The following is a 26,909-nucleotide window of genomic DNA, read 5'->3' as shown; positions in this document are numbered from 1 at the left end:
GAATTTTCTCTTCTTCTTTCATTCGCTCGTTCATTAAATTCACTATCACGACTCCTTCGCCGGAGTGTTCATATTTTACCTCGCGAGTAGAAAATATGTATGTACGAACTAACTTAGGTACAGTGAGCTCGTATTATTCTAAAAATAGAAAATTAGAAAACATTGAAACACTTGGTATTTGCAGTGCTTGCTCTTATTGCGTAAATGCCTACGCAATCGACGGCAAATATTATCAATTTATGATTTCCGGCTGATGTATTGACATTCGTCGTGGGTTACTGCTTCCTTTCATTGTCAGTTTTCGAAATGATACATCGATCAGGCGTGCTGTGCGGAGCGTTGTGTGATTTTTATTCTTTCTTCATCGCGTATAGAAAATACGAACGAGTATCCCGGTTTAAAACTTTTTATCACTTTGTTTTGGCGCAGGTTGTTTTCTCGAAGTTGTTTCTACCTCTTTAAGGAGAACACCTTCATTGAATAGAAAAGTATGATCCCTAAAACGTCAAAATTGTCCCGTTATGTGCCTATTTCTTTTCTAGTCGATGGAAAAATTTACATATGAAAGAAGTATAGGACGCGATTTCAAAAGGAAAGGATATACCGTAGTATCAAGAAACGTAGGTACCACCGAAGGGGGAAAAATAAACAGCGAAAAGAAAGAAAGAAAGGAAGGGGAAAAAATCGCTGTATTCTCTATTCTTATACGCTGCTACATGGACAGTTACGAAAAGTTATAGGTGTTGTAGAAAGGTAAATCGATATATAGAAAATTTTATATTTGGACACGTTTTACACGACATTATTGACAAGGTCGTCAATTCAATGAGCCCACAACAAATATATTAAGAGGTAGGAAGTTGAAAAACGAAAACCTCGCCGTTTCTATAATTACATCCGAAAGCACGGCCAAGGTGATCACACCTCTGCATTATGCGTGCTGCTGTGGCTGTGGCTGCGGCTGCGGCTGCTGCAACCGCATCATCGCCATCGTCTGTTTTGAAATTCGTCGCCTGTCGATGTTAATTCGCGAATTTGATGATTTAGTATACAAGGTGTCCCGTATCGTACTCTTGTGGTATTTCAAATTTGAGTATACAAGTGAGCTTGTTCAATGACAAACTATGTACTCTATGGATTAGATTTCTCGAGTAAAAAATTGTTATGGAGGTAATTTTTTGAACTTGGGAAAAAATGTTTTCACCGTATGATTCTAATTCACTTCAGGCTTAATTATAAATTTTAATATGGAATAGAGGGCTTCGCATTACTTCACCTGCCAAAATTTCAAATGCTTCGGTGCATTTTTCGATTTTTGTTGAAGTTTTGATAATCTTACGAGTATATTTTGAGCATACGAAAAACTCAACAATTTTACCAAATTTGACCAAGAAAACCTAAATTCGGGTTTCACCCCATTTTCAACCCCCTGATTGATTGGAAACGATTTTGAAGTCGAGCAAAATTATTAAAAGTTGGAAACGGATCAAATTTTTACCAATGAAGTTGGAAACCTACCATTCAGTTTATACCCTAATTTCAACGTGCTGAGTCGATCAGAAATGTTTTCAAGCGTTTCTGGAGGCTCCAGCCATATTTTGGAATTTCCTCCAAATTTTCGAAAAATTCATACAAAAAAATTGTCTAAATTGATTTGAAAAATTCATTGTGTTCTTTCCGTTTGACAAAAAAATCTGAAATCCTATTTTCGCTTCAAGTCGAGTCCTTTTTAGATGGTTTTAAGACGGTTTGGAACCTCCAGCAACTTTGTGGAAATTCCAGTTTTCGAAAAAACGTCAAAAAATCTGCTCGTTTCTACTTTAGCTCGTATTATAAACGCGATTCCTGGACTGTTTTTGTGGCATTTTTTGGAAATCTGGAATTTCCAAAATATGACCGGAGGTTCCAGAACGATTTGAAACTTCCTTTGATCGAGTCAGTGTGTTGGAATTGTGGTGTATAATTATGTAAATTTTAGTTTTTCAACGAACCATTTTCAATCGTCTCGGGAGGGGGGGGCAAAGGACAGGAGGGTCTAAAATAGGGGGCCTTTCAAAAATTCTAACAAAAATAATAGCAGAAATGTACTCAGGTCTAAGAACAAGAATTATCACAGATAAAACAGGGAGATATTTTGCTGTCAAAAAAGGGGTAAAACAAGGAGACCCACTCTCACCAGTATTCTTCATCAGTGCCCTGGAAAATATTTTCAGGAAACTTGAGGAGAAGTGGAAAAACAAAGGAATATTAATAGGAGGGGAAAGAATTACAAATCTAAGATTCGCAGACGATGTAACCCTGGTATCTGAGGACATAGAAGAGTTGAAACAGATGATCAGTGACCTAAATGAAGTAGGAAAAGAAGCAGGGCTTAATATTAACATGACTAAAACAAAAATTCTGACTAGAGACACTGTAACCAACATAAAAATAGGAAATGAAAAAATAGAAAAGGTAACAGAAGCAGTATACTTGGGTCAAATAATAGCTCTGGAAAACAGTACAGAAAAAGAAATAAACAGAAGAATCACATTAACATGGAAAAAGTACTGGTCTCTTAAACACATATTCAAAGGTCCATTTTCAAATTATCATAAAAGCCAAATTTTCAACTCTTGTGTCGCCCCAACCCTAACATACGGATCCCAGACTTGGGCTCTCACAAATAAATTGTCAAAAAGAATTGAGGTAACTCAAAATGCAATTGAAAGATCAATGTTGAACGTAAAACCTCGAGATAAAATTAAGATAAGAACTATCAAAATAAAATTAAAACACAATCTCAATATGCTTCATTTGATTATTAGAAAAAAAATGGAACTGGGCCGGTCACGTCGGGAGAATGAGGGATGGGAGGTGGACCCATAAAGTAACCTTTTGGTACTTGGGACACAAAATAAGAAGAGCAGGTAGGCAGAGGGCTAGATGGGAAGATGATTTCAGAAGGTTTTTGGGGCATAAACAGTTTGGCAGACTAACTTTAGTGAGGAACGAGTGGGCACGTTTGCAAGAGTCCTTCGCCCAATTTCGGGTATAGCGGAGCTGAGTAAATTGTAAACATTTATTTTAAGTTAATCTGTAACATTTTATGTAAAGTCCGTTAATAAAGGTTATTTTGATTTTGAATACGGTTTGGAGCCTCCAGCAACTTTGTGGAAATTCCAGTTTTCGAAAAAACGCCAAAAAATCTGCTCGTTTCTACTTTAGCTCGTATTATAAACGCGATTCCTAGACTGTTTTTGTGGCATTTTTTGGAAATCTGGAATTTCCAAAATATGTATGACTGGAGGTTTCAGAACGATTTGAAACTTCCGTTGATCGAGTCAGTGTGTTGGAATTGTGGTGTATGATTATGTAAATTTTAGTTTTTCAACGAACCATTTTCAATCGTCTCGGGAGGGGGGGGGCAAAGGACAGGAGGGTCTAAAATAGGATATTTACCAAATTTTAGTTTTTTGGGTCGGTTTGGTGAAATTTTGATTTTTTCATTTCATTTTTGGCCCAGAAAAATCTGCAGTGCTCCCTATCCAGCTCCTCTATTTTGAAAGAAGTGAGAGACGATATGACACTGAAGAGTTGAATTTCAAAAAATAAACAGTTGATAAAATCCCACTTTTTACCCAAAAAATTGAGTACCCAAAAGTTCGTTTTTTTTCCTGCCAAAAATTACCAAAAAGTATCATTTTTTGTCAATTACTTCCAAAAAGTCATGCTTTTAGCTACAATTGTCAAAGTTCAGGGTTTCTACCAGGTAGTGAAAGTAGTGAAAAAGTAGTGATTTTCAGCTACATATTTTGTTCAAAATGTAGTGAAAAATGAAAAAAAGTGGAAAATCCGATTTTCCACACAAGAAAAATTTTCTAAAAAATGGCTCATTTGTTGACTTTTTTAGAACTTGAATTACATGTTTTTGAAAAATTTTGCCCTCGCTTCGCTCGGGCTATTTGCTCTTCTTTTTCGATATAAAAAACTTATTGTTCAAATTCAAGAAATGTTCGAAGTTTCAATCTGAAAAATACTCCCTTACCTCCATAAAAAAAACGTTTTCTTTTTTTAAAAATAATCATGAATCATTCAAGTTTTAAAATTTTGAAGCAAAAATAATAAACTTCTTCATTCATCACCCAAGAAAACAACGTTTTTATACCCCTCAAAGTACTAATTTTCGATAGCTTTTTCGAAAAATTGTTATATTTTTTTCCAAATGTTGTTCAAATTTCCATTAACGTTTTTTAAATTTTTATTTTGAAAAAATTGTTTAATTCGCCCAATTTCATTATAGTAACAAGAACCTTAAAGGTGAAAATACATACATAAAATGAAAACTTGAAACTACAAAATTATATTCTCGACATCCGCTTGCTTGAAAAAAATCTTAGGATGTTTAAAAATTTTAATGTCAAATTTGGCCTCGTGCACCCCCTCTCCCTCTTCCCAAGTGTTTAAAAAATGTCTTGCTAAAGTCATCTTTCATATTTATTGAAAGAATTTTACTCTCAAAATAGTTGATTTGTTAATTTTTCGAGTTTGCTCATTTTGTATTTTTACATGTACCTACTTACACATGAGAAATTGTAACACAAAAAAAATTTCTAATGAAACAAAAAAAATGAAAAATCGTTCTTGTGGGGGGGGGGGAGGGTTAAAATATTTTGGACGGCTGTAATTTTTTTTGAAAGGTAGTGAAAAGGTAGTGATTTTCGGCCAAAAAATTCCGGTAGACACCCTGAAGTTTCAAAAATTTCCGTTTTTTAGCAAAATTGTTGAAAAATTTTGCTTTTTGCCAAAAATTAATGCAAAGCCCTACCTTTTGCTGGAATTTATGTCGAAGTCTCTAAAAGTCTCGCCTTTTGTCTAAATTTCCAAGAAATCATTCGTTATTTTGACTTTGCTAAAAATCCCTGAAGGTTTCACTCTTTTCCAAAATTGTTCTAATGAGTCGCTGTTTAGCCAGAAAACCCTAAAAATTCTCTTTTTTCGCCGAAATTGTCCAAAATCTCGCTTTTTGTCAAAAATTGCAAAAATTCTCACTTTAAATGCCAAAAAATATCGCTTTTTAAAAATTTTAATGAAAAACGAAAAATCATGTTTTTTTATTGATCTTTTTCTGCATTAAAATGTTTTGCTCGGGTTTTGTCTTCTTTTTTTTTTTTTTTTTTTTTGGATAAGAATGAGTACAAGCTCCGAAGTCGCTCGCTTCGTTTGTATTTTTTTATTTTTGAATTTTTATTTTAAGAATAAGGTCTTTATTGTGCTCTTGAGGAGCTTTGAAATTTCATTTTGAGAATTACTTTGATTTCGACACGTCTACGTTTTCAGCTTCAAAACACTATATGCAATACGATTTATTCCAATTTTAATCAATCGTCAGATATAAGTATTCAAAGTTCAGTAGTTTTTGCAAAAAAAAAAACAAAAAAAAAACGCAAATGTGCCAAAATTATGAGAATATTATTGCCTCTACTCTCAAACAAGATGGAAATGATTTTTTTTTTTTTAAATCTAGGCCAATAAGAGGAAATCGTAAAAAAATTGATTGAAATGTGAGAACCTGACTTCATTTTAAGTGCCAGTTGATGAGCAATAAGCCTGTTTAAATTTTCTTGAAATAGCCAAATTATGCTGAAAATAAATTATTGAAATTACGTGTTCAAGCTTCTCCTCCCTCCCCCCCCCCCCCACAAAAAATTAAATAATTGAAAAAAATATTAGACCATGAGTTTTTATAATCTTCGAAAAATTTCCTGAAAATTACGAAAGGATAGTAAATTTAATTTTTCAACATCCACTATTAAAATTCCCTACTTCAACAGTCAGTAAGTTTTTATAAATTTTTGGTGATGGGTGGATTAAGAAACTGAAATGAGCTTTTTAATTTATTCAAATTAAATATTGAAATATATAATTACCTAACCCAAACTTCCGTATTCAAAACGAAATTTTGGAAAAAATTGATGATTTTAATTTTGAGACCGTTTCTAATCTAAATTAAGTATGAATTTATGATCAAAGCGAAAATCTTTTTTCTTCTAAAGTGTATGATTTTGAATCACCCGGTGGTTTGTTCAGAAAAATTTCTGTTTTGAAGGAGGGGGGGGGGGGGGTTCCAAATCCAAATTGCTCATTCGATGAATATTTTTCAAACTATCGTCGAAACGAATATTTATCAATATTATTCATCGTTACGTTAGTTGATTGCAAAATTCATGTATGTACACTGTACAGTACAAATGTACCTATATAAGTACGTTATCATAACGTTATCATTTTTTGTTATCTTGTTCCGTTTAAAATTTCTTCTATTTCAACGTATAATAACGTCACGTTGAAAAATACGAAATATAATAAAATTGAACTCTGGAGCGAATGAAATAATAAGAATGTAAGTATTTCAAGTTTGTCAACCTTGACCATGTAAACATCTAATCAAATGACCTAGTCCAACATCGGCTGTTTCTTATACTCTTACTACATCTTCAATGAATATAGAATGATTGCTTACGCTGCTTTGAAAAAAATCTACTCTTTCTTTTCGCCTTTATAAAATGAAAAATGGCGAGTTATGCAATTAAAAGGTTGCCTTTTTAATCATGTTATTTTCAATTTCATGTTACAGGTGAGCTTGGCGTATGCGTATGAGACGAAAGATTTCTTATGTTTGGTGTTGACCATTATGAATGGAGGGGATTTAAAATTCCATATTTACAACATGGGTAACGAGTCCGGATTCGATGTATCTAGATCGAGATTTTACGCTGCTGAGGTACGATCGATGGATACCTTTTTCTACTTACACGTTTGCCACGTCGTCGTCGTGTCGTCGTGTAAATACATAATAATATCGTTTAAATTAGTGATTTTTTTCATCTAAAACCAAGGTTGTTTGATTTCGCACAGGTTCTATGCGGCCTGGAGCATCTACACCTGCAAGGTATCGTTTACAGGGATTGTAAACCGGAGAATATACTATTGGATGATCTCGGCCACGTTAGAATATCCGATTTAGGTTTAGCCATCGAAATCAACGAAGGAGACACGGTTCGAGGACGCGTTGGCACCGTAGGATACATGGGTTGGTATTTTATCTTAAGGCTGCTGCGTGTACTAGTGTAGCTTATCGTTTCGCCAAACGTACGCCGCCGTAACCGTAAGTAAGACGCTGGCGAGATAAAACTTTTTTTTTTTTAATTCGTTCAAAAACTCGACATGTACCATCGTCGTCGTAAATTTTAACGTCTACGTAGACTTACGGTTACGTATGATGGCGCTCGGTACAATTTATCAAATATGTATGACTTTTCGCTACTCCTGCTCCAGCTCCTACTCTTGCCCGTATACGAGTAAAAGGAGTAATAGAATGAATAGCTTTGCCTGTGTAATAATTCAATTTGGATGAAATTCGTTCAATATTGTTTTATGTTTTTGGGGGTAATCGATTACTTGTGTGGTTTTTTTTCGTGAGCTATGAAGGGCTCCAATTACCATTTTTCAGATCTGCGTCATATTTTGACTCACTTTAGTATTCTTGATGAGTGTGGTTTTCGAGACTGAACCTCTTCGGACGGATTTGCTCGCATTTTCTAACGAACAAGTGCTGAGCATTTTTAATCAACCCCTTCTTTGTGCCACAAAGGTGTTCATTGGTGTAGATCTGAAAAATTTTCAAGTTTCCTCATTATTTTTGTTCGTCAAACCGCTGAAAAGGTGTAATTTCAGATGCTAAAAATCGCTATGAAATTGGAATTTTCATCTCCCCCTCCCTCCCTCCAACCTAACATATAAATCTACAAATTTTCACCAAATTACGTTTTTTTCAACTAACGAAAAATGTGTGTGTGTTTTTTTAAATTTTATGTGAAATTATTATTACCTTGGGGAAATCGATACTAATCTAAAGTTGTAAAGTAGGTATTACTCGTAAATTTAAAATTGTCCAATTGTTCACGTATTACCATAGGTATTGAATTTTTTTCAGAATAGGGTCAACAGTAGCCCACTCGTTTTAACGACATTAATTATTTTAAAGGTCGTTTTGCATCATTTTTATTACATTTTGAAGGGAAACGATGCTTCTTACAGAAAAATTGATCATGATCGAAGTCGTGGAAAATTGAATTTAGAATCGTGTGTCATTTTTTTGATAAAGCCAATGATATCTCAAATAATGCCGAAATTTTTTTTTTCAAAATTGGGGGTCTCGCCCTTTACAAACCGTTGTTGCAAAGGATTTCAAACTTTCATAGGGGTAATTTCAAATCAAAATTAACTGCATAACTTGGTTTATTTGAATGAAAAAAAAACTTCGATACGAGTGTATGAAAGCAGAATTGTAAAAATTGAAAATTAGGGCGATTCATTTGAAAAATTCATTCAACTGTGAAACTTGACGCCCCGAAATTTGTTGAAATCAACATTTTACACCATGTTTGAAATTTTTTGATTTTATTTTTCCAAAATTTGGGAGGTGGGAGAGCAGCACCAAGGAGTTGGATCTGAAAAAATACGTAAATAGATGTTCGAAGTCAGTATCTTTAAATTCAGAAAAATTGACTCGACACGCCATATTTTTGTATTTTTTTTGTGTTTGTGTGTGTTTTTTGAGAGAGAGGCACAGGACGCCAAAAGGTAGTTTGCAAACAAATGAATTGATATTTCAGCACCCTCTAAAGACGAACGATTAACGCACCTCAAATTATCTTTGGAATTTGACCCATATTTGTAGAACTGTTGAGGAGGGACGAGATGGTGGGAGGGAGGGGGGGTTGTTGTTGAGAGCATTCGATTGAAAAAAATTAGTGAATATTTGGACTCTTAGAATTAGTAACAATCCATATGCCACTTCGTGACTTCACCCTTGGCGAACTTGTTCCGAATTTCGATCCAAATTGTGCACCCGCCCCCTCCCCCCCGAGGGCTTTAAGATCTCATTTTGAAAACTGGTTTGTTGAAAAGAGGATGAAAAATTCATAAGGTAGCCTTTCAACTTTGGTTGAGCTTTCACTTCAAAAGTTCAGCTTTTGAGCTTTTCTGATTTTGAATTTTCGATCTAATCTATGTGAAAGGTCGTTAACCTCGGGATATGAGACGTCAAAGTTTGATAGTTTTGCAAGAAACCACCAAAGTGTGAAAGTTACGAGGCCCCCTCCCCTAATTAAAGGACTCGATTTTGTTTTTAGACCGAGTTGGTATGACCAAGCTTTTTTTTATTCTTCTTCAGTAAAATGCTAAAAATGATTACCGATTGATTCAAGATATCTAAGATGAGTTATAAATCAAAGTTCAGATTCTTTTTCAACTTGATCCCAAATTTTGATTTACTTTTGTTCAATTTCTAGTAGCTTTGTGTATGCTTTTTCAATTTTTTGGGGAGACAAAAGGGGAGTAAAACTGATCCAAAATTTGTATTTCTCGATTTCAAAAATCAAATTGATCTTCGAAATTCGAAAGCTCGTTAAAAATTGCCTGAAATTCGTCTCGGTGGTGTTTTTTCCCCTTCTGCGTATTCGATTTTTGTTTTTCGAGTTCGAAATTTTGTTTCCTTGAAATCATACAAATAAATTGAAAATTCTAAAATATTTTTGAAGTTTCATTGTACATAATTTTGAGCTCCATAGGTCTAATTCTAATGTCGTGTAACTTGATGAATGAGTCTTCCCTTTTTTGAGTCAGTGAACCATTCACAGAGATGAGGTAGCCAAACTACCCCAAAATTCGAATTTCTCGACTTTGAAAGTTGATATTTTCATTTATGCGACGACTGCATTGGAAATTTCTAAAATTCCAAATTAGTCCCCCCCCCTCCCAACAACCTCTCTGAAAAATTAAGAGAATAAAACCACCTCAAAATTCGGATTCATCTACGTAATTATTTGAATCAATTTTTAAAATCAAAGAATTACATTTGAAATGAAGAGTTTTATCGAAAAATTTCAATTTACTGAAACACTTATGTGCTGATGAGAAAGCTCTGGGTATTGTCATCTCAGATTTCAAAAAAAGTTTCGGCAGATGATTTAAAAAACAAAAAAATTAAGAAGGAAAAAATACACATGAAAGCTCTTTTTAAAATGAAAATATCAAAATATCGATCCCTCTCTCACCAGCAACCAGCATTATGAGAAAATGAAAATCCTGCACAAAATTAATTACCTCGGATCTGCAAATAATTTTATGTATCTATTTTTTCAAATCATCTTCATAATCAAGGCGATCTGGCGAAGTAGGTATTATAATTTTTTCAAAATTAAACCGCAAGAGGAGAAGGTAGATGACCCGAGTAGTAACTCTTTATGAGTAGAAAAACTGGAAAAAATTAGGTATCATAAAGAAAGATAATGGACGAAGTTGATCAACCGATGCATTCATACGTGTACTTTTTTTACAATTTTTCCTACTTTATTTATTTCACAACTACGTAATTTGTGTAGATTTCTAAATGTGTTTGTGCATCGAACTCGAGCTAATGACATTTCGTTTGTTTTGTTCTGTTTTGCTCGTCGCCTATAGCGCCGGAAGTAATAGATAATGAAAAATACACCTTTAGTCCAGATTGGTTCAGTTTCGGGTGCCTATTGTACGAGATGATCGAAGGTCAGGCGCCATTTAGAGCGCGCAAAGAGAAAGTAAAACGCGAAGAAGTCGATCGCCGAGTTAAGGAAGATCAAGAAAAATATTCGCAGAAATTCACCGAAGAGGCTAAATCGCTTTGCAAACAAGTACGAACGAATTCGAATCGCGTGATTTAAGGTTATCTGTGTATTGTAAGCGTATATCGAGCTGCGCGAAATTATATACCTTGTTTTTTTTCTTCTCCTCGATTGATTTCAGTTATTGAAAAAATCGCCTAAAACTAGATTAGGTTGTCATACGAATCGTTACGGCGCTAGGGAGGTTAAAAAGCACGATTTTTTCAAATGTATTAATTGGAAACGATTAGACGCTGGTTTAGAAGAACCTCCATTCGTGCCCGATGTAAGTTGAACTGGTTTTTCTGCGTTTCCTCTTTATACCTCTACGCTTCACTCTGTATCTATTTTTTCATCAATCCTAATCGTAACACGGCGCTATTTAATTATTACACGGCGTTCTTAGCTTCTTCTTACCTCTTTCGTCTTCTCTTTACCCGTATCATACATGTGTTTTTTTTCTGATTTTTACAGCCTCATGCCGTATATGCTAAAGATGTACTCGATATCGAACAATTTTCAACGGTTAAAGGTGTAAATTTAGATGCAACCGATGATACATTCTATTCGAAATTTAATACCGGTTCCGTATCCATACCTTGGCAAAACGAGGTAAGATTTTTATATTTATTATAAAAACATCGTGTACGCGGATATAAATTACTATTCGATTTTAATCCGTTCCAAAATTAATGTAACCTGTTGGTTTATCGCGGCAACGTGTAAATATATTATGCATATGTATTAAATTGACTCTTTTTTTTTTTGAATTTTCATTTTTTTTTCTCATCGTCGTCGTAATTTTAATTATAGATGATAGAAACCGGCTGCTTTGAAGAGTTGAATGTTTTTGGACCGAATCGAACGCCGACTCCGGATTTACTGCTCGATGCTGTGCCAGAAAAAGAACCTGAAGAAGGGTGTTTTCCATTTAAAAAGAAGGTACGTATGTTCAACTTGAATCAAGGATTACTTTTAGTCGCGGAAAATATAATATCAACGTACGATTGGCTATCGTTACCGTCATTATCAATTTTTAAAATGATACGCAGTATGATAGGGCTGAAAATGACGTTAAAAATAAATTCATGACGATTGTTCACGAAATGTTTCCATTTTTCAAGAGTGAACCAGATACGGTTGCGTTAAAACGTCACAGAAATAATCCCGTTTTCGATAAACGAAGGGATAACTCCTTTGACACGATGTAAATTCAAATTTCTTCGCAAAAATACAAAATCACGAATAATAGATATCGTTGATTATGAATTACCCTGACATATTTAACGTTCGGTATTGATTTCCAACGAATAATTATTACAGTATCGTGTTATCTTGGAAAAAACACCATTCAGTTGATTTTTAGTTCTAAGAAATGCAACTGACGATCAGGTGCTGTAATATCCGTAACTTGTTCGCGTCCTCGTACGTCGTACATTGATGGTTGTTTGACGTTGATATGTGGTATCGAATATGTTAAGTGGAAGATTCAGGTAGCGAATTATTCACCGGAGATTCTCTAGCTACGTCTTATAATTAATGCTGATTCGCCGGAAATTTTCTAAGTTTATTGAGAACCGGACGATGATTTACTAAATTAATCGTCCAAATTGTTGATGAATTTCTGAAAATTATTGTTGCTCATACTTGACTAAAATTTATATGCAATTTACTGGGTAAATGATTCAAAATTATCACATTTCACAATTATCGAGTATTTCTGATTCATTCAACTTTAGCTCTGACCTGCCACAAATCACTACCTGTAAATCCCCCCCCCCAAAAAAAAACTATTTTTATTATTAATATGTAATTCCCCAAATTCAAATTCTCTCAGAATGGAATTGCATTTCGAAAAAACTATCAAAAATCGATCTTTTAGTAAAATTGAGCGACATTTTCCCACTTTTTTCAAAGATCTCGCAGTTTTACTGACTCGAATTTTATTTTGCAAAAGTTGAAAATTTCTTCGAATGTAGATGTAGGTATAGGTAGTAGGTACCTACATTATATTTCATTTCGAGCCTGAAAGGGTGGGAATCTATCACGTTAAAATTATTCTTCAAAGTTCACTATTTTTTGTAAATTTTTTGGTTTTTCTGTCAAAGAAAGTCAGTACTATGCCAAAATGAATGTCCGAAAATCTCTGCAATATTGATTTTCAAAATTTTCAGTACATTCAAAGCCCCTTTCTTTTCAGTTTGCTTCGAGTACTATTTTTTATGTACTTAAATTTTTCAGTGAAAAATTTTTTGAATTAGAATCGGTTTTGGTACTGCGGGTGATAAAATTGAAATTTTCAGAATGAGAGCTCAACCCTTTCTCGACCACATTTTGCATTAAGGCATAAACACTCTGCAAAAGTTAGTGGTTTGGAGAAATTCACAGCGGGCACTGGTAGAGATCGAAAAAAATGGGATCTCTCTTTTTTCTTCCAATATTTTTTGTGTAGTTGACGTTTTGAAAAATCATGAAAATTGAAAAATTTGTCCGGACAATTGAATAAGTCTGGTGAAACCATTCTTCGAAAAGAACTGGACATTTTAACCGAAACTGGAACTAAAATTGAAATCTGGAAACAACTGACACTGAGATGATAAAAAACTATTGCTAAAATGACTGTTTCACTGGGGCCCTTTTATTGCGTAGGAAAATTTCACGTGGAGGAGAAAGTGCTATGTATTTCCATTCAAAATTACAAAATCACTCAGTCGCTGTAATTTACCCAAAATCACCACAATTTATCCGAACTATCGTATTTAATTTATCCAAATCTTGTAATTTACCCAAATTACTGTAATTTACCTAGAATTACATTACTTCCTCAACTCAGTCAAAAATCAAAATTACCTACGGAAATTTACTCGAAAAAAAAATTGCTGTGTACCGAAATGAAGTTCCCAAAAGGGCAAAATCACCTTAGATTACCCTTATCAAAATTACCGCAATTTTCCCAAAATCATTTTCTGTAATTTTAATCAAAATCCAATAAAATTACTAAAAAATAAAAACCTCCTAAATTACTGCAATTCATTCAAAAATTACCGTAATTTTACCCAGAATTACTGTAACCTACTCAGTAGAAATTACGGTAAATTGCACATGACATGGTCATTATTCACTCAAAATCAGTAAAAATTACCCAAATTACCTACTTTTTGCTCAGAATTACTGTAATTTACTGTGTGTAAGTAATTTACCTAAAATTTGTTATTTACCCAAAATTACTCAAATTTGGTTATGTAATATTTACCTACCCAAAATTATTTTAATCTACGCAAATTACGTAAATTCCACGTAATTTACTCAAAATCTCTACAAACTTCCAAATTCCTGAAATTTGCTCAAAATTATCTCAATTTTACCCAATGTTACCATAACTTACACTATTACTGTAATTTACCCAGAATAATCGCAGTAATTTAACCAAAATTACCTGAATTTAGATTTACTCCAAAATTGAATAACCAAAAAATGTATCCAAAAAAGTAAAAAACTGTAATTTTTTGTTTTTTAAATTACTGTAAATTGACTGTAACTTACATAAAGTGACTGTAATTTTTATAAGAGTACCCATCATTACCATATTTTAATCAAAATTACCGTAATTTACCCAAAATTGCCGTACGTACACAAAATTACCGCAATCTATCAACATTTATTGTAATGCAATTTATTTACCCGAAATTACCTAAATTTATCCCAAAATTACTGTAATTTACCCAAAATTACTGTAATTTACCCAAAATCAATGTAATTTACCCAAAATTACCCTAATTTACCCAAAAGTGCCGTAATTACTGTAATTTATCAAAATTTATTGTAATACAATTTACTCAAAATTACCGCAATTTACTCAAAATTGCCACGTACCTAAGTACTCAAAATTACCGTAATTTATCAAAATTTATTGTAATGCAATTTACCCAAAATTACTGTAATTTACCCAAAATTGCCGTAATTACCGTAATTTATCAAAATTTATTGTAATACAATTTACTCAAAATTACCTCAATTTACCCAAAATTACTGTAATTCACCCAAAATTTTCGTAATTTACTCGAAATTACCGTAATTCATTAAAATCTATTATAAGCAATTTACCCAAAATTACTATAATTTACTCAAAGTTACTGTAATTTACTCAAAATTACTATAATTTACCCAAAATGACGGTAATCTTCCCAAAATTACTGCAACATTCCTAAATTCAATGTATTTTATCAAAACTAATTGTAATGCTATTTACCCAAAATTATGGTAATTTACCACATTACCGTAATTCACACAAAATTGCACTAATTTACTCAAGATTAAGTACCGTAATTTACTCAAAATTACCATAATTTATCAAAATTTATTGTAATGCAATTTACCCAAAATTACTATAACTTACCCAAAATTACCGTAATTTATGCAAAGTTACCGTACGGTAATTTACTCACAATTACCGTAATTTATGCAAAGTTACCGTAATTTACTCACAATTACCGTAATTTACCCAAAATGACAGTAATCTCTCTAAAATTACCGTAACACTCCTAAATTCGATGTACTTTATTAAAATTAATTGTAATGTAATTTACCCAAAATTACCATAAGTAACCCAAAATTACCGTTATTTACTCAAAATAACAGTAATTTACTCAAGATTACCGGAATTTACTCAAAATTACCGTAATTTACCCAAAATTACCGTAATTTACCCAAAATTATTGTAACTTTCCTAAATTTGCTATACTTTATCAAAATTAATATTAATGCAATTTACCCAAAATTACTGTAATTTACCCAAAATTACCGTAATTTACCCAAATTTACCTAAAAAAACAACAATAATTTTTATAAGACGTATTGATCTATTTTTTTTTCATCTGTTGCTTTATTTTTTCCCATCGATTTAAGTCAGTGGGACTGTACAATGTACGTAACTGCTTGAAATTGAAATTTTCGTTACTTCAATTTACCAACAATTAACTTGAGTTAATCATCTTGATTTTGTCATGTTTGATAATACATACTATAATAATTGTTAGATTAATTCTCGTTATTTTGAAGAAAGAAGAAACATTGAATGTTTTTTTAATAAAATGAAAAAAAATGCCTACCATTGCAAATCGTATCGAAAAGTTTGTTTTAAACCTCTTACTAAATTTCATGTTTATTTTGTTTGCAGAAAAAAATTCCAGCTCGTGCTAAGCCCATACCTATTCCGGTTGAATATCTGAAAACTTTACAAGTTACCGAAGATGGCGGTAGTTGATCTCTCCAATATGTTGTGCGTGAATTTGTAATTTTTAAGTTGTTCGTAGTCTCGTGTATAATTTGAATTAACGCCATCTCAATTTCAGACATGTTGTATTTTTGTTTCGATTATTTCCTTTCGCTTCGTTTTACGTTTTTTTTTCGTTCGTTTGAAATTTTGCTTCTTGATCTTCGCGTTTAAACTTTAATTTATATTTCTAAAAAAAAAACTGATAAAAAACCCAAAAAAAAAACACGAAAAAAATCGTTTATTTGAAAAAATAAAAAACGCGTGAAAATGTAAAAAAAAGTATTATTAAAATTTTGAATAGACGAATGTTTCAAGTTTTACTTTTTTTAGTGTACCTTACTTACCTACGTGGCTTAAACGTAACGCGAAGTTGTAATTAAACGTATCGCCCCTTCCCTTATATTTCTTTTCTTCCCTGTCAATAAGTTTTGTACGTTTGTGTGTGAGCCCTGTTGAACACGAATATTTTGCTATGGTGTTAAAACTGCATTTAAAAATTTTATTATTCCTTTGTCGTAATTTTTAAACAAAGAAAACAATTTTCGTTTTTCGATCGTGTGTGTGTAAGTAGTGTTTAGTGTATAATGTTATTATTTTTGTTGTTGTTTTTTTTTGTTTTTTGGGTAGTGATGATTTTATTACGCGTGAATCTTTCTAGAGCGACAAAAAACAAAACGATAGGTGACGATGTTGCGAAAAGAGATGCAATCGTGGCTTCATTATTACTTATAATTCGATTGGTAGAATATTAATGCATATTTAATTTTTTTTTTTGAGTCACTACTCTTGGCGGAATAGTCCGGAAAATGGGACTAGTTTCTGCGTCGATCGAAACGATTATCAATTCGACGACGAAATATTTGAAAAAAAAAACTAGTTAGCAAACTGGACCATGCATGGTAGTTGGTAGTGCAAGATCAGTGTCAGAGAGATGATTATGCTAATGGAGAGACCGTGATATTGAAAATGAAGTGGAAGTGGTACCAGTTTTGCGTTGCGTAAGAGTGATAAAAAATATTGTCTTCTGTAATGTAAATTCTAACCTATGATTGTGTGTATTTGGTTGTAGTTGTTTTTTTCTTCTTCTTTTTCTTAAGTTAGACGTTTTTTCTTTTAGAAGTTCTGAGAACTTCGACGTATATATTTATCATGTTGCATAAATGTATCATGTATCGCGAATAAGGCGACAATTAGGTATAATGGGCCTTTTTATACGCAGTCTAGGACATTGATCTTTATTGTCAATCAACGATCTACCCCCTACGATGCGAGCATTTTTTTTTATTTATTCATTTATTCTTTTTTACCAATTTAGTGGAATTTCCTTCGATTGAACTATCAAGTCATTTTAAATGTTGCTTTTTATTTGTATTTTGAATTTTTTAAATTTAAATATTATTTTTAGCATGAGTTTTTTGTTACCTTTTCTGTACTATAATCATTCGTAAATGTGGTTGAGAAATTATTTTTTTTCATTATTAAGAAATTGAATTTTAACTAGTTGACGTATAATATATAAATTTATATATTTTATTTATTACATTAATTTAGAGTAACGAAACAGTATTTGTGTGTTTACATTTTTTTTTCAGATTTTTTTTTTCTAATCGGACAAAAAATTATTACAACTGATTCTCAGGATGGTTTTTTTCTCTACTTCTTTAAGAAACAAGAACAAAAAACTGTTCTCGAATCGAATAAAAATTATTTTTACGCGTTATATTGAATAATAATTTTACAAAATGGAGGATTTTTTTCTAACGTCGCGATGTTTCAATTATAAAAATTTTATAATTTTTTACGATTCGATGAGTACATAGAAAAACGATGTTATTTTTTTTTTTAAAAAAAAAGATGTACCTACTACTATTGTTACTTATGTGAATTTTGTTTGGTTTTCGTTCGATATTTTTGTCTTTTTTTTTCGTTTTATTTTGTGTAACTTTTATAGCGCTTAGAACTAATTCATTGGCTGAGGTTGTGAAAAACAACCGTGTCAGATTTTTTTGTACATGTGAAAGACTTTTTGAATAATCACATCACCTTGTTGTACTTGTACGCGTTTTTTTTTAAATTATTATTTTTGTTTTTCTGTTCATTTTACGATGCCTGTTGAATATGTGGGATTGTTATTCGCTTTAATTTCTTTCTCGTTTCTGCCCGCCTTTCGAGAAATAGTCCGCGAAAGGATAGATTTTCAACGAGTTGGAGATTACTGCAGCTCTGTCTTTCCCCCCCCCCCAACTTTTAATCTGTTTTGTTTTATTCTGTACTGTTCTTCTGTATTTTGTAAATAGCTGCGATAAAAGTTCCGTGTTTTTATTGCTCAACTAGTATTTGATAAATTTTTATTTTACTTTTTTTTTCTTATTTTAATTTTAGATTCTTTTATGTTCCGTTTTTATTATTATTTGTGATTTTATTTGGTAATTTTTATTTGACAAATAAAAGCAATTAAATCAACGTGTTAGTTGTGTTTGAAGTCCCCCCGGGGGGGGCAATGGTATTGAAAAATGGGTGAGACTTATCGGAGATGGGAGTAGGTAATTTGGAGTATTAAAAATTTCACTAGAGTTTTTAAACACATTGAGAGCATTTGTCAGTTTGTTATTTTGGCCAAAAAAAACCGAGATTTTTTGATAGTTTCGATGAAAAGCAAAAGATCTTTTTGGTGGTTTTGACCAAAAAAGCAAAACTTCATCAATCATCACAATTTTAGCAGAAAAAAAACAGTAGAACGTTTTATCAATTTTTAGCAATTTGGACTATTTTTTTTGGAATTTTACAAAACCTGAAAGGAAAATTTTTTCGAAAAATACGAGTAGAAAACTTATGGCAGTTTTTGAAAGAAACCACGACTTTTGGCAGTTCTGTAAAAAGCCAAATTTATTTATTCTGGAAAAAAGAAAAACATTTGAAAATTTTTTGAAAATTTGGACCCTTTTTCACAATTTTTGCAACTAAAAAAAAACCACAACATAATTTTTAGCAATTTCTGCAAAAATCAAATTTTTTTGGAAAGAAAAATTTTTTTGAATTCAACTTTAAAAAGGAGGGTTTTCAAAAAATGAAGGTTTTCCCATTCGTAAAATTCATTTGTTTATTTTTACAATTTTTTTTTTAATTGCAAAATGAGTTATTTTTCTGGAAAACAATTTTTTGGCGGGGAATAATTTATTTTTCCGGGTAATAATTTTTTTTGGTAAACAAAATTTTATTTGGACGTGGATTACATTTCTTTCGTCATTTTATGAAATCGAATTGTATTTTGTCGTTCGAATGTCCTGTTGTCGTTCAAATGACTTTTTCTGCCGAGTCAATGTATTATATTCCCCTTGAAAAATATTAGTTGGTCATATTTAATCGTATAATATAAATCTTTAACGCATTAGCTGCCTACTTCGTTGAATATTTGTGAAGAATTGCTCCAAATTGGTAATCATTGACCTCAAAATAATTCAAAAACGTTCACATATAATAATTTAAGAACTAAGCCTCCTAAAGAAAAACTAATGACAAATTTGATCTGATTGGAAATTTAATCCTCAACAATTTTCTTCAATAATCAACTTTCATGTCAAAAAAACGTGAATTTAAAAAAAAAATGAAAAAAATTGTGGGAAAAAATTTAAAATTAATTCAGCAGTCAAGTTCAGCTATTTTTAACATGATTCCCATAAATTGATGAAATATGAATGATCTTTTCAAAAAAAAAAACACGTCAATTTTTTTTTTTTACTTACAAACACGCCAGACCCTTGGGGGGGGGCTACCAAAATCAAATTTTTTAAAAATTGAAAAAAAATTGAGTGATATGTCAAAATGTAGGTTTTTTGGGTCGAGAAACACGAATCTAAGGTCCTTTTTTCCCCCAAACTCCTTGGGGAGGTGCTACCAAAATCAAATTTTGCAAAAATGAAAAAAAAATCGAGTGATATGTTAAAATATAAGTTTTTTTGGTCGAGAAACACGAATCTGAGGTATTTTTTTCCTCAGTACTCTTGAGGGCCCTTGGGGAGGTGGTACCGAAATCAGATTTTGTAAAAATAAAAAAATCTAGTGATACGTCAAAATGTAGGTTTTTTTGAGTCGAGAAACATGAATCTGAAGTCCTTTTTTCACTCAGCCCCTATGGGGAGGTGCTACAGAAATCAAATTTTGAAAAAAATCACAATAATTCGAGTAGTGTATCAAAATCTAGGTTTTTTAGGTGGGGGGGGGGGGGGTGTTATTCGTCAGTTTTTCAATCATTCGGCCAGATATCGTCGGAAAATCGCGCCTAGTCGCAAAGTAACTAACCACACCCAAATTCTACACACTCAAACTCACATTTTCATGCAATCGCGGTTTTGAAGCGAGTTGAATAATAGAACTGATGCCTTATTCACTTACAATAATTAGGTACTTCGCTTTAATTTAGTTGAAATGTAGTCTATACGAGATATCTCAAGAATGGTAGCACCTCCTTAATGGCCCCGAAGGGTCTGAAAGACAAAAGAACCTCAGATTCGTGTTTCTCGATCCAAAAAACCTACATTTTGACATATCACTCAATTTTTTTCAATTTTTAGAAAATTTGATTTTGGTAGCACCTCCCCAGGGGGTTTGAGAGAGAAAAGGACCCCAGATTCGTGTTTTTCGACCCAAAAAACCTACATTTTGACACATTACTCAATTTTTTTTTAATTTTTAGAAAATTTGATTTTGGTAGCCCCCCCAAGGGTCTGGCGTCTTCGTAAAAAAATTAAAAATGACGTTTTTTATTTAAAAGATCATTTATATTTCATCAATTTATGGGAATCATGTTAAAAATAGCTGAACTTAACTGCTGAATTAATTTTAAATTTTTTCTCCCAATTTTTTTCATTTTTTTTTCAAATTCACGTTTTTTGACATAAAAGTTGTTTTTCCTGGCGAACGGTACATCCTAGAGAAAAATAGCATTGAAGAAAAGTGTAGAGGATAAAATTTCCTATTAGATCAATGTCACTAGTTTTTCTTTAGGAGGCTTAGTTCGTGAATTATGACGTAAACTGACTTTTGGGCACCCCAGTATGTATAGAGAAATAGTAAAAATAATAAACAAAAATAGGTACACATCACGACATCAGTCTATCATTTTCTTTACGCTATGGATTTGTGTTTTTGTTCACTACCTATTTCTCTCTATGTACATATATTTATTTTCATATTCCAACATCTGATCAAGTGGTAAAATAAGTACTTCCATTTTTCCAAAATGAAAGAAAGTTATTATATGCTAGGTACATCTCCCGCTTCAAAGCAAAAATGTTTCTATTTTAGCTATCTCCACTACAAAGCTCGCAATTTTGCCAAATTTTGAGTCATATTACGGTCCGATCATCGAACAAGATTTTTATGACTTGATAAAAAATCCTCTCTTTGCAGTCTAGATTTTTGTTTTCTTCATTTATTGGTCAAATGGTATTTCTTTCACCGAGTTTGTATTTTCGCTCAACTTGGGAAATGCCAGATGACCTTTTTGGCGTTTTTATTATCGTCATTACGAACCCGAACGTGAGAGACATGATTCTGGGCTAAATCAGGCCAGGAGCCAACCCTTATCAATCTTAAATTCGAATTACCATATAGGTAAAAGTTGCCAGGCACCGAAGCAACCGAACCAAATAACGAAGACCTCGAACGTTCGAAAAAGATGATTCACCAAACTGTAGCCCAATACTTGGTTGAATTTTCTTATTCAACCCACTTTAGCGAACACGAAGATTAGGTATACTTGAAGATTATCGAATAAGCATCGATTTATACCGCGACAGATTGAACCAGAGATTTCATAAATGAGAGTACATAAAAGTACATACCTATACTTAATGACAATCCTATTTTGCAAACGTTTCATTAGGTAATACTAGGTTGTGATTTTGAAACCGTGTACGATTACGATCAAGCAATAGCTACCTCTGAATCATTTTATTAAAAAAATGTGTTTTTATTGTAAAAGGTACCCATGGTTTTATTTTTCAGTCTTCTCTCAGGCATTTTTTGCCGAATCGCTTTTATATTACCTATACAATTTAATTTTATTAAGATATTTTCAGCACTTTGCATGCTACTTTTGCCGAATTTTGCTGAAATTTCGATACTGTATGTACTCGTAGTTTTTTTTTTTTTGATTTGAGGGTACTGCGACGTTTTCTCTAATACGTTTTCTCTAAAACAATTTTTTCTAACACAAAATGTCTCTAAAACACATATTTTCTAATGAAAATTTTGCTAATGTTATTCTTTTTCTAAAACATCAATTTCTCTAAAAGTCACATTTCTCACCGAAGTTATCTAAAAGTCCTTTTTCCATTTTTGAAATAGAGGGTTGAAATTATTATTTTATACTGTTTTTTTCAGAATTTCAAATGTTTTCTAGTTCTTTTTGAAAATAGAAAAACTTTGACCCAAAAAAATTATTTTTATTTTACAAAATATTTACATTTGCTGCAATCACTCTCATATAATCCATTCTTGGTCGATCATTAAATTCGGATGAAAGTGGCCTAACTGCAGCATTTTTCATTTTTGTTGCACCCTATAGCGAACCCGTGTACTTTTTTTTCAAAAACGAAAAGGTAATTAGATTAGTGAAGGTTGACCTTTTCAATTCCCGAAAACAGATTTTGAAAATGTGACTTCAATTTCCAAGGACACATTTTTCTCATTTATCTCGAAATCAATTTTTTGCAGTTTGGTCACTTTGCAGGCCGACTCCTCGTTTGCTTTCCAGATATCTCAGCCGTCATTTTTATTGTATGACTATGAAGTCTTCAGGAAAACACAGAAGTATTAAACTTCAGTTCCTCTTTGCTAGCCAATGCAGAATTACGTTGCAAATTCTGTCTTTTAGAAGAAATTACTCGTATTTTATAGAAAATGCGTTAGAATAAGTGACGTTAGGAAATTCATCATTAGCGAATAAAGTTTTAGAGAAAAAGAAAATGCGTTACAGAAAGTGACGTTAGGAAATTCATCATTAGCAAATAAAAGTTTTAGAGAAAATGACGTTAGAAAAATTTGCTATTAGAGAAAACGTCATAGAATCGATTTGAGTTTAAAAGTTCGTTTAGTAAAAGTCGATTTCAGTTTTTTCCAAACTCATTACCATATTTTTGCATCCGAATTGAGTAAGGTTATAGTTTTGTATTTTTTGGTTTAATTTGAGGGGCACGAGATGTCCACATTTTTCATAAGTACTCATCGTCATCACTCAATCAACTTTCACCTTAATCAAGTATTGTCGTACTTTCACCAAAAATCTTTGATAATGATCTGATTTTTAATAGAACGACAAAGGACGTGAACTTTTCATTGAGCTGAAAATCGTCCGAGTCACTTTGCCGAGTCGAAACACCCTTCTCCGCCTCCTTTCTGCAGTCATGCAGTGTGATATTTCGATTGATTTGGATTTTTTTTAGCCTGTCGCAAGAGTAAACTAGTCAACAAAATCACACATTTATGCGGATTTTTAAACATAATTTTCGAGGTTAAAGATGAAATTTTATGACTATAAAATCAGATAACAGCGTCGATGGTCAAATAGCAAAAAATAAAAAATAAATAATACATGGTAAAATGAAAAAAATGAAAACTAAACGTTGACGCATGCACACATACTTTTTGAATCACTGACAGATAGACATTGATTTCTTTTACAAGATCGCCCAGGACAGGAAAGAATGGTGCAGGCTGGGGGAGGCTTTTGCCCTATCTTATCTATTTATTGTTTATATTTGTAACACTTGTACAATAAAGCTTGATTTGATTTGATTTGAAATCACCGTTCAACTAGAGACGAAGTCTAGCCGATGACATTGATGCTGATAATGAAGATATTGTATCAAGCTGATTGAAGTCATGACCTTAAATTCGACTGATTTCTCCATCACTGACCTTACATACAAGTACCATAACTTCACTCAACGCTCACTAAAATTATCGATAATTAGGTACGGAGCGGAGGGGCAGGAAAAAATGAACGTTATATACGAGAATATCAAATATTCAGCGGGAAGAATTCGAATAAAAGAGACGAGTAATCGAAAATTTTTAAAAAATAACGTCACCGAATTTTTTATTACTTCAGACTATTTAAAACGCGCACACAAGCAACATAATTACAAGTAAATATATACAGTACACTCGTAACAATAAATAAATCATATTAAAATAAGTATTATTAACGAAAGTTTCTGCTGAATTTTACACACTTATCTAATTATTTACGGTAAAAATTACAATACAGTAGGCCCCGGTTTCACAGAAGAAAAAAAAATCAATTTAAAAACCTGATATGTACATAATAATTTAAAACATCGACAAAAATCATCTTCGGTATATGTATAAAATAATATAATAAAATCAAACTTTACAAATCCGCTGATCTACAGGAATGTATAGGCCGACGAATTTTACAGAAAAAAAAAAAATAGAAAAATGAAACAAAAATCTAGCCATCTTGATACGATTATATATTACAAGGTGATCGTAGTAGAAACGTGACGGTGGTAACGATGATATCACTCGAAAAATACACTAATTTATTTTCATTCAGTTCAAAATATTAAGTAGGAGATTCGTTCGGAATCGACTTCATTCGTTTAGGTAAACACTAGCCCATTTGAAAAATAAAAAGATTTAAAAAATACACGCCGTTCGAGACTAGAAAATAATATTGCTACGGGACTTATCATTAATAAAATCGTTTACGAGATTTTTCTTTATGTTTTTGATAAACCATGACACCGACTATGACACATGCAACTACAGCTATCGAACCGAAGACTAAATACAGGAAGATCTTGAACCCACTAGTCGATGATTTAGGGTCACTGATGTGTTCTGTAAAAAAAATAAAATAAATTAGACAAATTTCGAGATATTGATGATAATAGTTCGACGAGTAATTTACCTCTCGGAGGTTCGAACGATATCGCCGAAGGAGTAATTTTAGATCGATCTTCTTTATCACGCTGAAAAGTAAAAAAAAAAAATCACGATTAAGAACTCGAAACTCGAGTAATACAAATAACCAAACAGCTTGGCTTTTGGCTACTTACTTCATCGGAGAATAATTCGTACATACGAACTCCTACGACATCGTGATTATCAGATAAGTCACCGGTAGCTGCAGACATACCGAAATAATAACCGGTCGGTAGTCGAACTCCGGCAACCGAGAAACATTCTTTCCACGAATTTTTTTTCTCGAAGTCGGTGAAAACTGCAAGTCAAGGTTTCAAATTAAACCACGTCGTAGTAATATACTTATATAAATGGCCGAGCACTTGAAATGATAAAAAGTCTAGTACCTGTCAAGGTATCGTACTCGTATCTGATAGCAATATGGGTATCGTGATCGACGTTCCTCATTTTAGCTTCACATCCGGCGACTTGGGTATGAGTTCCGTCACGATCGTGATCGTAATGCATCGAACCGTTGTTTATCATCGCCGATATGTAAGGATGCTGATGCTATACGAACATAAATTCAATTCGTAAATCATCCAAGATTCGTATAAAATATTTATAATGACAACAGATAGATTTAATTACATTATGCTCGCCGTTATGATTACTGTAAGTGTCGATCAAGATGACTAAACCACTGAAGAAATCGGTACTACCGAAAACAGGCCCCGGTTGCATTCTATCTCTAGAGTACCAGATAGCCATACCGTCGCCGAATAGCTCTTTACCTTTACCGGTAATTTTAAATTGCACTTGTAGTTCCCAATTTCTCGTATGACAAGGCTAAACAACAACAAAAACGTCAGTACAAGTTTAAATAATCAAAACAACGTAGCCTTGAAAATGACAGGGGAAATCCGATCGTCATGCTTACCACTGAATTCCACAATGCACCGAATCTACTTTGCTCGTCGGCTGTTAATCGCACATAATTATTGGTCACCATCGTACTGCCCAAAAAATCCCAATAAGGGATAGTCATACCAGTACCTGAATCAAAATAGAAAACGATTGTTGAATTCGAATTTTCTAGTAAACTGATTCAAATGATAGAGATCGAACAACTTACTCTGGTAGGGTTTAATTAGAGAATGTTCACGTTTAAAGTAATCCTTTGTGTTCCATTCGGTTTCTGCGGACTGTCCGTGAATTATTAGCAGGATAAACGAAACGAGAAATGATAATTTTAATTCCAGCATGATGAATTTCTTCGTTCAAAAAACCGCACTGAATTTACTACTAAATGCTTCACCGTAGCTATAATTTACGTGAATGAATATTCATAATACGATTACTTGATTTACGTTACGTGGAATATTGTAAACTAAAAACTGAAATGCACGATTGGTAATGATTACTCAACTACTTCAATAATTAAATTTAGCAAAAATTAATTACTCATTCGCTCGAAATGAAATCAAAAATAACTGAATTGATATCATCGAAAAAAACGGATGACGCATCGCACAGCTACGTGCATGGGCTGGTTGGAGCGGTAGTGCGCAAGAAATGACACAGTTTGCGGCGGAATACTGTTCTTTTTTTGCATAAAAAAAAAATTCTTCACAAATATTCCGAAATCCGAACTCCGAAGTGCTAATGAATTTGAAATTGAATCTGAAATCAATCTACTTTTAATGATGTAGAATTGAAATCTTAATAATACTCTCAGATTTGTAATGTCATACAATACAATATTCGACAAAATAAATACTAAAGTAAATAGTCGTACATGAACCGAACTCGATCTCGAAGCAAAACTTTGAAAGCTGCAGCTACCACAATGATGAATACCTACCTATGAATTTTGAAATGCCGAAGTGGCGAAGTATTTTAATTTGAATGTTGAAAATGTTGAAATTGAAACATGAAACTGCAGAATAAAATAGATAAATAAATGATGCGATAAAATCCGACAAAAGTAATCTAATTCAAAATTCAAATTCCTTCGG

The 26,909-nt window shown here is 32.6% G+C and overlaps 2 protein-coding genes across 3 annotated transcripts in view; one reads left to right on the top strand and one right to left on the bottom strand.

The window, feature by feature from the left end:
* The window catches only part of Gprk2 (G protein-coupled receptor kinase 2), a 51,443-nt gene extending 33,020 nt beyond the window's left edge, over positions 1-18,423 (top strand). For both annotated transcript variants that reach the window (XM_065354431.1, XM_065354429.1), the window contains 7 exons: positions 6,617-6,763; positions 6,898-7,072; positions 10,507-10,715; positions 10,828-10,971; positions 11,160-11,297; positions 11,499-11,627; positions 15,862-18,423. In XM_065354431.1, coding sequence (XP_065210503.1) covers positions 6,617-6,763; positions 6,898-7,072; positions 10,507-10,715; positions 10,828-10,971; positions 11,160-11,297; positions 11,499-11,627; positions 15,862-15,948 — 1,029 coding nt within the window. In that variant the 3' untranslated portion in view covers positions 15,949-18,423. The remainder of the gene's footprint in view (positions 1-6,616; positions 6,764-6,897; positions 7,073-10,506; positions 10,716-10,827; positions 10,972-11,159; positions 11,298-11,498; positions 11,628-15,861) is intronic.
* A 5,610-nt stretch (positions 18,424-24,033) lies between these two features.
* On the bottom strand, positions 24,034-26,388 carry LOC135839949 (vesicular integral-membrane protein VIP36). Its single transcript, XM_065356232.1, has 7 exons — positions 26,027-26,388; positions 25,832-25,947; positions 25,543-25,740; positions 25,299-25,461; positions 25,047-25,210; positions 24,899-24,959; positions 24,034-24,828 (listed from the first exon to the last, which is right to left on the bottom strand). The coding sequence occupies exons 1-7, from the start codon at positions 26,154-26,156 to the stop codon at positions 24,680-24,682; spliced, it is 981 nt and encodes a 326-aa protein (XP_065212304.1). The 5' UTR covers positions 26,157-26,388; the 3' UTR covers positions 24,034-24,679.
* Positions 26,389-26,909: the final 521 nt, after the last annotated feature.

The sequence above is a fragment of the Planococcus citri genome, chromosome 3, assembly GCF_950023065.1.
Source record: "Planococcus citri chromosome 3, ihPlaCitr1.1, whole genome shotgun sequence".
NCBI lineage: Eukaryota > Metazoa > Arthropoda > Insecta > Hemiptera > Pseudococcidae > Planococcus > Planococcus citri.
The sequence above is the reverse complement of the archived record's forward strand: the minus strand, read 5'-3'. Positions and strand labels throughout refer to the sequence as shown.